General features: G+C 47.9%; 1 protein-coding gene and 1 long non-coding RNA gene across 14 annotated transcripts in view; one reads left to right on the top strand and one right to left on the bottom strand.

The window, feature by feature from the left end:
- IQSEC2 (IQ motif and Sec7 domain ArfGEF 2) overlaps window positions 1–13,292 on the bottom strand; it is a 90,660-nt gene that overhangs the window by 40,513 nt on the left and 36,855 nt on the right. For 3 of the 13 annotated variants that reach the window (XM_045384264.2, XM_045384259.2, XM_015443420.2), the window contains exons 1-2: window positions 9,154–9,265; window positions 7,076–7,171 (exon numbers count right to left, since the gene is read on the bottom strand). The exons of 4 other annotated variants lie outside the window; for them this stretch is intronic. In XM_045384264.2, the coding sequence (XP_045240199.1) occupies window positions 7,076–7,171; window positions 9,154–9,179 (122 nt within the window). In that variant the 5' untranslated portion in view covers window positions 9,180–9,265. Of the gene's footprint in view, window positions 1–7,075; window positions 7,294–9,153; window positions 9,266–13,292 lie in introns of those variants that run through there. 6 more of the 13 variants (XM_045384263.3, XM_045384256.3, XM_045384260.2 and 3 more) reach the window with 3 other exon arrangements.
- LOC141409437 (uncharacterized) lies at window positions 8,458–12,115 on the top strand. Its single transcript, XR_012430235.1, has 2 exons — window positions 8,458–8,882; window positions 9,834–12,115. It is a non-coding gene; the product is annotated as an uncharacterized lncRNA (long non-coding RNA).

Here is a 13,292-nt window from a genome sequence, read left to right on the forward strand (position 1 = left end):
GGAAGGGCCAAAGAGTGAACAAGACCATTTCTGGTGGAGGAAGGGGATGAAGGAAAGCTAGCACTCTTCCAAGACTCAGTACAAACGTCCCCTCCAGTAGGAAGCCTTCCTAGATGGGGTTAATTGCCCCTCATCTGGCAGCCTTCTGGGCCTACTTCTGTCCCATCCCAAATCACACTATGGTGTCATTGTCTACGTGCCTTTCTCCCTTCTAGACTTCAGCTCCGGGACAGCAGGATCAAATACAATTCATTCCGGTATTCCACCAAGGGTCAGCACAAGGCCTTATCTAAAGCAGGCAAGACAGAATACTTGCTGAATGAATGAGGTGGTATCTGAGCTAATTATTAAAAGGATCTAAACAAAATCTGAACAGCTGGATACAGGGAGAAGATATAAAGGAGGAGGGAAATGAATTAATAAAAGCAAGGAAATTAGACCAAGGAAAAAGGCCAGTAATTTTGAAATTATGACAGGGTGTTCATAACATGTTTTCATTGTTGTTATGGGGGCTATCTTTTCCTTACAAAAATGGGATCATACTATAAACCCTGTTCTTTTTTTTTTTTTTTTTTTTTTTTTTGGGATGGAGTCTTGCTCTGTCGCCCAGGCTGGAGTGCAGTGGCGTGATCTCAGCTCACTGCAAGCTCCGCCTCTGGGGTTCACGCTGTTCTCCTGCCTCAGCCTCCTGAGTAGCTGGGACTACAGGTGCCCGCCACCACGCCCGGCATTTTTTTGTATTTTTAGTAGAGACGGGGTTTCACTATGTTAACCAGGATGGTCTCGATCTCCTGACCTCGTGATCCGCCCGCCTCGGCCTCCCAAAGTGCTGGGATTACAGGCGTGAGCCACCGCACCTGGCCTATAAACCCTGTTCTACAACTTGCTTTCTCCATGTAACAGTAAGTCTTGTAGATCTTGCTGTGCGAGTATACAGAGATCTACCTTTTTTCTTTGGATCTGCTACAGAGTAATCCATAATATGGGTATATCATGGACTAAGATCTATTCTCTACTAATGGACATTTAGGTTGTTTTAATTTTTCAGTATCACAAGCAATGCTGCACTGAACATCTCTGCATATGTCTCGAAGTATTCTTGAGGGTTAGATTCTCAAAAGTTGAACTGCTGGGTCAAAGGGATGCACATTTTGTTTAAAGTACACATAAAAGTTATTTCCGTTACTTTAACATGTTTGCAGACTGGCTACAAAGAAAGATTATTCCTACTCACATAATCTTGTCTTTCTTTTGAGAAGCATATATCATGCACCTTTTAGTTAAGAGTTCGTTGAGAATGATATCCTACAAGGGCATGTGATAAAGAGTTGCACAGTCTGGCTTATGTTTGTAGTTTAGATTGCGGTGTCTTAGAAAAGGCCTCTGGCTGGCCAAGTTGGGGTCCTTCTGGAAGCAGTATCTTGGAGAAATCTAGCTCCAAGATATGGTTCTCAGCATGGAAGAATTTAGGATTCTGGTGGTAACTGACAAACCAGCCTCATAAAAAATGTTACCAATTTTCACAAGGTATCTGAGAGGTTCTGTTTCTCCAAAACCCTTCCGATATTTTTAATTTGGATACCTAAAAATGGCACTTCATTGCTTTAGTTACATTTCTTTAACTATTAGTAAGCTTGGGCATCTTTTCTCATTTATTAGCTAATTGTCTATTTCTTCCCTGAATTGCCATATCATGTTATCTCTCCATTTTGAATGGGTTTTGTATCTTTTCCTTTCTAGTTTCCAGAAGGTGATATAGATATAGGCAGAGATATTAACCTTTTGCCTGATATCTGTGTAGCAAATACTTTCTCCTAGCCTGTTGTTTATGTTTTAATTTTGTGTATAGTATCTTTCTCCACACAGTTTTAAATTTCAATGTAGCCAAAATTATTACTCTTTATGTTATAGCTTAAGGGTTTTTTTTTTTTTTTTTTTTTTTTTGAGACGGAGTCTCGCTCTGTTGCCCAGGCTGGAGTGCAGTGGCCGGATCTCAGCTCACTGCAAGCTCCGCCTCCCGGGTCTACGCCATTCTCCTGTCTCAGCCTCCCGAGTAGCTGGGACTACAGGCGCCCGCCACCTCGCCCGGCTAGTTTTTTGTATTTTTTAGTAGAGACGGGGTTTCACTGTGTTAGCCAGGATGGTCTCGATCTCCTGACCTCGTGATCTGCCCGTCTCGGCCTCCCAAAGTGCTGGGATTACAGGCTTGAGCCACCGCGCCCGGCCAGCTTAAGGGTTTTTAAGTCATGCTCAGGAAGGCTTTCTCCACCCTAATATTATTAAAATATTCCAGATATTTTTCTGGTACTTTTCTGGCTTTTTTTTTTTTTTTTTTTTTTGACAGAGTCTCCCTCTGTTGCCTAGGCTGCAGGGCTGGAGTGCAGTGGCGAGATCTCGGCTCACTGCAACCTCCACCTCCTGGGTTCAAGCGATTCTCCTGCCTCATCCTGCCGAGTAGCTGGGATTACAGGCATGTGCCACCAGGTCCGGCTAATTTTTGTATTTTTGGTGTTTTGCCATGTTTCCCAGTCTGCTCTTGAACTCCTGAGCTCAAGCAACACCCGCCTCAGCCTCCCAAAGTGCTGGGGTTACAGGCATGAGCCACTGCACCTGGCCTGTATTTGTTTTCATATGAGACAGGGATTTCACTTAAATTCTTTTCCCAAATGGGTAACCAATAGTCCCATCTCATTTATTGACTCCCCACTGATCTGAGATGTCTTTTGTCATAAATTAAATTCCCATATGAACATGAGTTTGTTTCTAAACTCTCTATTTTGTTTCATGTCTGTAGTCCTCTATTTCTGTGATGACAGAACATTTGAAATTATTGCAGCTTTATGGTAAGTTTATATCTAACAGAACAAGTTGCCCTCATTCTTTTGTTTTTTTTTTTTGAGACTGAGATCTCGGCTGACTGCAACTTTGCCCCCCAGGTTCACACCATTCTCCCACCTCAGCCTCCCGAGTAGCTGGGACTACAAGCGCCCGCCACCACGCCTGGCCAATTTTTTTTTTTTTTTTTTTTTTTTTTTTTTTTTTTTTGTATTTTTACTAGAGACGGGGTTTCACCGTGTTAGCCAGGATAGTCTCGATCTCCTGACCTCGTGATCCGCCCACCTGGGCCTCCCAAAGTGCTGGGATTACAGGCGTGAGCCACTGCACCCGGCCACCCTAATTCTTTTTCAAAATTTTCTTAGTGATTCATGAACATTTACTCTTCCAAATGAACTTTAAACTCCAATCACTCAAATCCCAAAGAAAATACCACTGAAATTTTAATAAGGAATGCAATGAATGTTTTGACCAAATTGGGAACAAAATGTCATTTTTACCACAGTGACTCTCATCCAGGAACAAGATATAACTTTGTTTTACTCAAGTCTTCTTACAGCCGTTGATGAAATTTTATAGTTTTCTACAGAGAAGTATTTCACATTTCTTGTAAATTCATAGTGGTTTTATAGAATTATTTTTTCTATTGTGAATGGGATCTTTTCTATTATGTGTTCTAATTAGTTATTGCTGGTACTCAGAGAAGTTAATGGTTTGTGTGTATATTTGTCTGTGTCTACTCAGTGCACTGACTTTTCTTCTTAGTTCTACTAATTTTTTATTATATTCTCTTCGATTATCTAAGTAGACAGTCATATTATCCTTAAATAATGCTAATTCTAACTCTGTCTTTCTAACATTTATATCATATATTTCTTTTGTTAATCCCACCGGTTAAAACTTCCAGAAAAATATTGGTTAATAACAGTGATAGCAGCCATCCTTATTTTGTTCCTGAATTCAATGGAAATGTATCTAGTGCCTCACTGTTACATTTGATGATTCTCTTTGGTTTCTGATAAAAATCTTTACCAAGTTAACGAAGTTTTCATGATTCCTAGCTTACTATATTAGTCATCTATTGCTGTGTAACAAACTACCCCAATACAGCAGAATAGATGTATAATTTAATCAGATCACTTTTCAGCATTTATGGAGATGATTATATGATATTTTCTCTTTAATATCTTAATACAATAAATTACAATAACATTTCCTAATGTTGAACAATCCCTGCACTCTTGGGGCAAGCTTTCATTTGTCACAATACATTCTTCTTTTACTACACTGATGGATTCCATTTGATAATCTTCTATTGAAAATATTTGTTGCTCTATTAATATGTGGTATTAGGCTATAGTTCTTTTTGTTTGTTTGTTTGTTTAAACCTGTCCAGTTATACTAGCCTTATAGAATGAACTGGGAAGCTATCTATCTTTTCCTATTATCTGATCTTTCAAGATTTGCTAGAATGTCCATCATACCAGAACTTCCAGAATACCAACTGGACCTGGTACCATTTCTGGGGAGAAAACTTTGAGCCTCTTTTTTTTTTTTTTTTTGAGACAGAGTCTCACACTGTTGCCCTGGCTGGAGTGCATGGAGTGCAGTGGTGCAATCTCGGCTCACTGCAACCTCCGCCTCCCAGGTTCAAGCGATTCTCCTGCCTCAGCCTCTCAAGCAGCTGGAATTACAGGCGCCTGCCACCACATCCTGCTAATTATTTTTTGCTTTTTACTTTTAGTAGAGACGGGGTTTCACTATGTTGACCAGGCTGGTCTCGAATGCCTGACCTCGTGATCCACCCGCCTCAGCCTCCCAAAGTGGTGGGATTACAGGCGTGAGCCACCGCGCCCAGCCACTTTGACCATTTAAGTTTCTTCCACACTTTTCCATTTTATTCAGGTTTCCTGTCCCTCCTTAAGTCACTCTGGTAATTTACATTTTCCTAGAAAACCACCCAATTAATCTATATTTTCACACTTACTGATATAAAAGTGTATACAATTTTTATTTTATTTTATTTTATTTTATTTATTTTACTTTGAGATGGAGTCTCACTCTGTCACCCAGGCTGGAGTGCAGTGGTGCGATCTTGACTCACTGCAACCTCTGCCTCCCGGGTTCAAGTGATTCTCCTGCTTCAGCCTCCCTAGTAGCTGGGATTACAGGCGCACTCCACAACGCCTGGCTAATTTTTGTATTTTCAGTAGAGGCGGGGTTTCGCCATGTTGGCCAGGCTGGTCTTGAACTCCTGACCTCAGGTGATCTGCCCACCTTGGCCTCCCAAAGTCCTGGGATTACAGGCATGAGCCACTGCAGCCAACCAATATTGTCTTTTTTTCTTTTCTTTTCTTTTCTTTTTTTTTTTTTTCTTTTTGAGACAGAGTCTCACTCTGTCACCCAGGCTGGAGTGCAGTGGTGCAATCTCGGCTCACTGCAAGCTCCGCCTCCCGGGTTCACGCCATTCTTCTGCCTCAGCCTCCCGAGTAGCTGGGACTACAGGCGCCCGCCACCACGCCCGGCTAATTTTTTGTATTTTTAGTAGAGACTGGGTTTCACCGTGTTAGCCAGGACGGTCTCGATCTCCTGACCTCGTGATCTGCCTGCCTCGGCCTCCCAAAGTGCTAGGATTACAGGCGTGAGCCACTGCGCCCGGACCCAATATTTTCTTATAATAACTTTTTTTTCGTCTCCTTAGAATCTATGGTTAAATCCCCTTCCTTATTTTTTATTGTATTTATTTATTTAGCCTTTTTCTTAGTCATATCTGCCAAAGAATTTCTACCAAACTAGGTAGAGCTGGTCTTTCCAAAAGTCATATTTACTTATTAATACTTTATCAAATCTTTTGTTTTCCATTTCATTAATTTCTGGTTTTATTTGTAGTAATGATTCTGCTTTGTTTTGGTTATTTCTAGCTTCTTGAGTGGAATAATTAGTCCATTTAATTTAAACCATCTTGTTATTTAATAAAAGAAATTAAAATTATAAATCTTCCTCTGGGAATCCCTGTGCCCATATTTTATAGGTTTTAATTTGTAGTATTTGTTTGTTTGTTTGTTTTTGTTTTTGTTTTGTGAAATGGAGTCTCGCTCTGTCGCCCAGGCTGGAGTGCAGTGGCGCCATCTCAGCTCACTGCAAGCTCCGCCTCCTGGGTTCACGCCATTCTCCCGCCTCAGCCTCCTGAGCAGCTGGGATTACAGGCGCCCACCACACGCCCGGCTAATTTTTTGTATTTTTAGTAGAGATAGGGTTTCACCGTGTTAGCCAGGATGGTCTCGATCTCCTGACCTCGTGATCTGCCCGCCTTGGCCTCCCAAAGTGCTGGGATTACAGACATGAGCCACCGCGCCCGGCCAATTTGTAGTATTCTCACTGACATTTATTCTAAAGAGTCTATAAATTCCAGTCTTATTTCCTCTTTAGCACAAGTATTTTTAAACTTCCAAATGGGGAGGAGGGCCTAGCCTTTTTGCTGTTGCTGTTAATATTTCCTTTTATTGAGTTGTAATTAGAAAACATAAAATAGGTTTTCTAATTAACTTAGAAATAATGTTCTCCAGCCAGGCGTGGTGGCTCATGCCTGTAATCCCAACACTTTGGGAGGCCGAGGCGGGTGGATCACGAGGTCAGGAGTTCGAGACCAACTCTGGCCAACATGCTGACACCCCATCTCTACTAAAAGAAAAATATAAAAATTAGTTGGGTATGGTGGCACATGCCTGTTATCCCAGCTACTCGGGAGGCTGAAGCAGGAGAATTGCTTGAACCCAGGAGGCAGAGACTGTAGTGAACTGAGATCACGCCACAGCACTCTAGTCTGGGCGACAGAGCAAGACTCCATCACGGGGAAAAAAAAAAAAAAAGAAATAACGTTCTCCAAAGATATGGGCAGATTGTTCCCTCTGCCTAACCGCCCTTCCTCAGTCTATCCAACTGGCGAACTCCTATTCATCCTTTAAAAAAGCTGGAATTTCACATAGTCTAGGACCAACCACTCAGGCCTCTTGGGGTAGGTCTCTAGGGAAGGATTGTTTTAAGGAAGGACAAACTACAGATAGATCCTGAATGTCCTCTTTGGTCTCCTGACCTGATCTCCCAGGCACTCTCCTCATACACTCTGACACCCATTCCACAGGCACAGCGGGGGCTCAGGGAGGTGGGAGGGGCTGGCAATGACACTGTATATTTGCCTGGAAGGAGGAGGAATTGGGGGAGGGATGGGTCTAGCTCTTACCTGCTCTCTGCCAGCCTGCCTGAGGGGGTAAGCTTCATGGAGTCAAGGACCTGAGTAGGACAGCAATACTGGTGTAGAGTATGAGACGCTGTGGACCTGAGAGACAGCAAGAGACAGAGAGAGAGACAGAGAGAGAGACAGGGAGGGAGGGAGGTGGCAGGGTGGGCGATGGGGGGCAAGAAGGTGAGAGAGTGAGTGCGGGAGGGGAAAAGGGAAGGCTGGGAGGAATGGAGGATGGGAAATGGAAGGGGAGGGGTGGGAGGCAGGGAGGGAGGAAAGGAAGGAAGATAAGAAGGGAGAAAGGAAAAGAGGAAGGGAGAGAGGGAGGAAGATAGGGAGAGAGGAAGGAAGGAAGGAAGGAGGGAGGGAAGGAAGGGAGGGAGGGAGAGAGGGAGGGAGAGAGGAAGGAAAGAAGGAAGGAAGGAAGGGAAGGAAGGAAGGAAGAGGAAGGAAGGAAAGAAAGAAAGGAAGGAAGGAAGGAGGAAGGAAGGAAGGAAGGAGGAAGGAAGGAAGGAAGGAAGGAAGGAAGGAAGGAAGGAAGGAAGGAAGAAAAAAAGAAAAAAACCACAAAGTCAAGAAAGAGAGGACGGCACTCGAACCACATACAGAACACAATGACAACAGGGGGCAGTGAAGACGAAAGAGCCGGGCTGGGCCTCCTGTGTTCCAGGTGACTCCGTGGGGGCCTCAGCCACAGAGACGCTGGGACACCACAGCAGGGAAGGGGGAAGGCAGCCCTCCTCACACCAGACGCCACAGGGGTAGGGAGGACGGCAGGGGAAGGGGGGATGAAAGAGAGGGGGGGAAAGATGCATGGGGGCTCCCCTGAGAGAAGACCGCTCACAGAAAGGGAGGAAGGGATGGAGGAAGGAGAGGCTCTGGGCCCAAAGAAGGGGGAGAACCCAGGTGGGTGGGTAGGGGGAACACTGAAGGAAGAGAGGGAGAGAGACAGAGAGAAACCGAAAGAGACAGAAAAAGAGAAAGACAGAGAAAGAGGAAGACAGAAAAAGGGCGAGACAAAAGACACAGAGAGAAGCTAGAGAGAGGCAGAGAGCACCAGAGCAGAGGAGGGTGAGGACGGAGGAGGCTGACAAGGTCTCAGTGGTCTTGGTGACAGGATGGGACTCAGGGCTGAGTGGGTGAGGCAGAGGATGGGGTGGTTCCAGATAGGAGTCTTTTTGCTTTGAAGGCCAGTGCTTTACCCCCCCACCCCAAGGCAGGGCCCACACTCCACCCCTGATGCTGCGCCCCCACCACCCCTAGTGCAGGGTCCAAAGACCCCTCCACCTTGTGCCTCCTGCGATTAAAGTCCAGAGAATGGCCAAGGGGAGGAGGAGGCACAGCAGGGCAGGGAGGCTGAGGGCCTGGTCCCTGCCCTACCCAGTGCAGTGCAGATGCCAGAGGTGTGCCAGTCAGCCGGAGCCAGAGCAAGCTGGGAGTGCAGCCGACCTCTCCAGGTCAGCCAGCCCCTGTCCCCCACAAGCCCATAGAGGCAGACTGTGGTCAGGGCCTGGCCAGTCAAAAGCCCATGTAAAAGCCAGGAGACGTGGCCAGGCCAGCTGTGAATTCCAGGATGTCCAAATCTGAGAACCTTACAGAGAATCTTTGAATCTGAGACTCTTCTTATCGAAGGTTCTGAATTAATCATCATCAGGGCGACGGCTTCTCAGGTGCCAGTCTCCAACCCAAGTCCTTGACTCATTATCTCTTTTGAATCGGAGACTCAGAGACCCTTAGGCTGCTGGAATGTTGGTGTTAGAATCTCAGAGGCCTCAAGCCTGGAGCCCTGCAGTGCCTCGCACACAAGGTTAGTAGAGCAGGGTAGGAGCCAAGCTCACTCCTCACAGGCCACAAGCTGTGCTGCTCAGGGTTCCAGGGTTCTTCCAGAGCTGGGCACCTGGATGCCCATGGGCTCTCCCACTTGAACTGGCTCCCTCCCCCAGGCCAAAGGCCTCTCAGAGTCCAAGAAGGGAGCCAGGAACCAGGAAGCCAGGAGGCTGCTGAATCAGCAGCCCAGGGACTGGGTCCAGGTCTGGGCAGGAAGGGAGGGGGCCAGGCTGCGGGGCCCAGGTTCCTACCTGCTGCTCCTCCCGGGGGGCTCCATGGGTCTGGACCTGTCCCAAGGGCAGGCCCCCTGGCCTACCCCGTGTCTCCACCGTGTCACCACCCCCTCCTCCCCAGCCCTTCCCTAGAAGGAGGAACCAAGAAGGCGGGGCCAGGCCAGCTGGGCTGCCGGCCAGATTGCAACTGGAAACTTTGCTCCTTCCCCTACTCCTCCAGGAGGGCTGGGAACCCCACCGAGGAGGAAGCGGCCTGGAGAGCTCTCAGTCCCTCCTCTGGGCCAAACCCCAGGCTGGGCTCCCTCAGTGCACCTCTGCTAGAATCTCCCCACGCACCCCATCAAGTTTGTATCGCTGGCTCTATTCTCCTGAACAGAAAATTGAGATGGAGAGAGGTGAAGTAATACTGCTAGTAAGTGGCAGAACTCCAATATCAAGACCCGGTTTGGCTATTCCCAAACCTGGAATCTGCCCCTTCAGCCATATTGCTACCTTGTGAATACAGAAACCTTTCCATAGACGCTTTTCACAAATATCCTTATTTTCAGCTCAGTTAAAGAGACTATGTTTAGGAGTTGTTCTGGGACTCTGCGTATTAAGTAAAATTCAAATCACCCATTCTGGGGTATCAAGATGGGGCCCCAGTCAATATTCTTTCCCACTGCAATAAGCTCTCACTCTTCTGTGTTGTTTTCTAGACTGGCTGAGAGAAATGCTTCCTGAAGAGAAGACAGAAAATCAAAAGAAATGCCAAGAGGCTGTTCTTCCAAGGAAACTGCCCAGCCTGACTTTACGGATGGGGAAATTGAGGCCTGGAGAGAAGGGTCTTACTAAAGTTCATGCAGCAAGTCAGAGTAGACTCCAGGTGCCCTGGCTCCCTGCCTGCCTATTACAGCAACCTCTCTGTCCTCCACACGGGCGGGACTGGAGAAAGGAGAGAGTTTTTCGGCTTTGAAGGATGTAGGGCTCCTGAGAATATCACAGGTCCAGCTCAAAGTGCTCCTGTCCTTTCACGGCCCTGGAGCCCAGGCCCCTGGCTGTTCTGAGCAGAAGGCGGCCCTGGGAGGGGCCGGGGGGCCAGTGATCTAGAAGAAATAGAAGCTGACAGGCAACAGGCCAGCCTTCCTGCCTCCCTGCTGGGGCAGCTGGTTCCTCTCAAGAAAGCCAAAGCTACTGAGAGAGAGAGGCCCTCCGGACCACCACAAGGTTGGCATCTGTGGGTCCTTGGTGGCCTCCTCTCCCTCTGCCCACCCCTCAAAGCCCTGGTCCTCAGGGCTCTGGCCTTAGCCCCTGCCTTTTTTTTTTTTTTTTTTTAACTCTCCTTGAGGAACTCTCCTAGCTCCTGCGGCAGCTTCACCTTGTGCCCATTTGTACTTATTGCCCTAAGAGCTGAACCCTCTTGACCTGGCAGGAGCCGAGAGACATTAAGTGTAGTGCTGGGCCGGGTGCAGTGGCTCATGCCTGTAATCCCAGCACTTTGGGAGGCCGGGGGCAGTGGGACAGGTGGGGAGCGGTGGATCACCTGAGCTCGGGAGTTTGATACCAGCCTGGGAAACATGGCAAAACCCTGTCTTTACTAAAAATACAAAAATTAGCCAGGCGTGGTGACGCACACCTGCAGTCCCAGCTACTTGGGAGGCTCGCTTGAGCCCCAGAGGTGGAGGTTGCAGTGAGCTGAGATCACGCGGCTGCACTCCAGCCTGGGTGACAGAGCAAGACCCTGTCCAAAGAAAAAAAGAAAAGAAAAGAAAAAAAAGAAAGTGTAGTGGTAGCTTTAAGGGATGATGCTGTGTGACTTTGGGTAAGCCCCTTTCCCTCTCTGGTGAGACAAAGAACCTACACTTTGGTGCCTGGTAAAGCTGGGTACAAGTCCTCGCCCTATCACTTTTTAGCTGGGTAAGCCCTCTGAAGCTCAGTTTGCTCATCTATAGGAGAGGAGTGGCAATTCCTACCTCACAGTTCTTGTAGGGATTTGGTAGGTAGACAAAGTGTGCACATGGTGAAGAGTCTCAGCCTGAACCTGAGAGAGTCTGACCCTTCTCCCAGAGAAGCAGAGGAGACCCATGGGAAGCCTGCTTGTTTCAGGGATAGTGAGGAAGATTTCTAAGAAAATATCCCTGAACCTGGGACCACTTTTGGAATTCAGTCATAGCTGAGCATGCTGAACAGACTCAGATGATGACCCACCAGGGCCTGAAGGGAGGAAGGAATGAAGGGTGAGGAGCCTGACCCAGCCACGGGGCACTGGTAGGGCCTTCACGTGCTTATTCGACAGATACTGTGGCCCAGGCACTATCCCCCAGTGCTGGATACAGCAGTGGCTAAGGGTAGACAATGTCCAGCTCTCACGGAGCTTATATCCAAGTGAGAGGAGACAGACATTCATCAACTAATGCAATTCAACTGAGCAAAATGTAGAGACGGCAGGAGGAAAGCATTCCAGGCAGAGGAAACAACCCGGACAAAGGACCTGAGGTGGTAATTCCAGCAAGCACGAAGAGGCTGACGTGGTGGGGTGGGAAAAGTGCAGGGGAGAAAGGTGAGACTGGAGATGGAGGTGGGGGCCCAGCATGCAGAGCCTTGGAGGCCTCGGTGCGGGTTTCCGTATCTATAGGAAGAGCAGTTTGGAAGCCTGTGGTTTGTGGACAGGCATGTGGGGTGGGGAGTATCTTTGAAGCCCCTAAAGTTGTATGAAAAGCTTTAATTTCCGGGGAGAACACCTCTAGCTTTGATCAGATCCTCGCATGGGTCTGTGATCCCAAAGGGTAGGGAAGCTTCTTACATGATTCCATTCGCTAAGTGCCCATGATGAGCGGGTGGCAGGCATCCTAGAATCTTCCGTGAGCTAGCCCCTATCCCACACCTCCAGCTAGTCTCAGCCTTCTCCCCACCTTCAACCTGCACCCCACCCAGACAGAAGCACCTGCAACTCAGCTACACTCTGCTGCTCCAAGCCTTATTAAAGAGAATTTGTGTCAAATGCTCTGTAATAGTACCTCTGTTGTCCCACTGTGCCCCCACTGTCATCTCCCCACCTGGCTGGCTCCCCATTGTTCTTCAAAAGTCAGCTGGATGTTGTGCTCTCTGGGAACCTGCCTTGACCCCACCCAAGCAGGTTGGGTCACCTCCCTTGTGTCCTTCCGCCCTGCTCTTCTCTCAGCTGGCTTCTCTCAACACTGTGTTCAGATGCCTGCTGCCCCTTCTCTGTCAGGAGCTCTGTGTCTTGTTCATCCCAGTGTCCCCAGCACTCAGCACAGGGCACCTGGTCGCACATGGTGGGGGAAAATGGACAGAGGTGGAGGCTGCAAGGTGGGCCCGTGGACACTAGAGGGCACTGTGGCCACTAGAATCCCAGCCTGCTACTGGCCAGGCAGCCCCAGGAGGCTCCCAGGCCCACGATTGTCACATGGAAACTGTTGCTGGGTCCTGCAGCTCCTCAGCTCTGGACCTAAGCAACCAGGGCCACAGTTCCAGCCTCCCGATAAACCTTCTGCTCCCTTTCCAGACCAGGCCATTTCTCATGACAGTGCCATCTCACTGCAGATACTCCTTTAGTTCTTCACAAATGTGGGTGCCAAACACTCTTCTCGCAGTTCTGGCCTGCAACACTCTGCACTTCTCCTTGCCCCAGCCAACCCCTCCCCTGGCTAACTTCTACTCATGCTCCAAGCTTCCACTTAGATGTCGGCTTGGAGAAGCCTCCCTGGCCCTCAGGCTGGGTTGGGTATATTTCCATGGTGCTCCCACAGCAGCCTGCACTTCCCCTATAATTGTCTGTAATTGTCTGTCTCCTTGTCTATTTCCTGACCAGACAGTGGGCTTCATCACAGCAGGGCTGTTACTCACCACCCTATCAGTCACATTTAGCAGCGTCTGGCACATTGTAGGCACTCGATAAATCCTTGAATGAAGGAATAAATGAATGGATATGTGGATGGACAACTTGAGGCAAGTCATTTTACCTCTCTAGGTTTCAGTTTCCCCACCTGTAAGTCACCCCTACTTAGCAGGGTGGCCACAAGGATTAAAGATAATGTGTCTCCAGTGCTCTGTAATAGTACCTGATATTTAGCAGACATTTTCTGACTCAAAGCAATTATTACTATTTGGAACAGTGAGAAAAGGGCAAGGGGAGGAGTTGAAGGAGACTGCCCAGA

Source organism: Macaca fascicularis, chromosome X, assembly GCF_037993035.2.
Source record: "Macaca fascicularis isolate 582-1 chromosome X, T2T-MFA8v1.1".
In the NCBI taxonomy this organism is placed as follows: domain Eukaryota; kingdom Metazoa; phylum Chordata; class Mammalia; order Primates; family Cercopithecidae; genus Macaca; species Macaca fascicularis.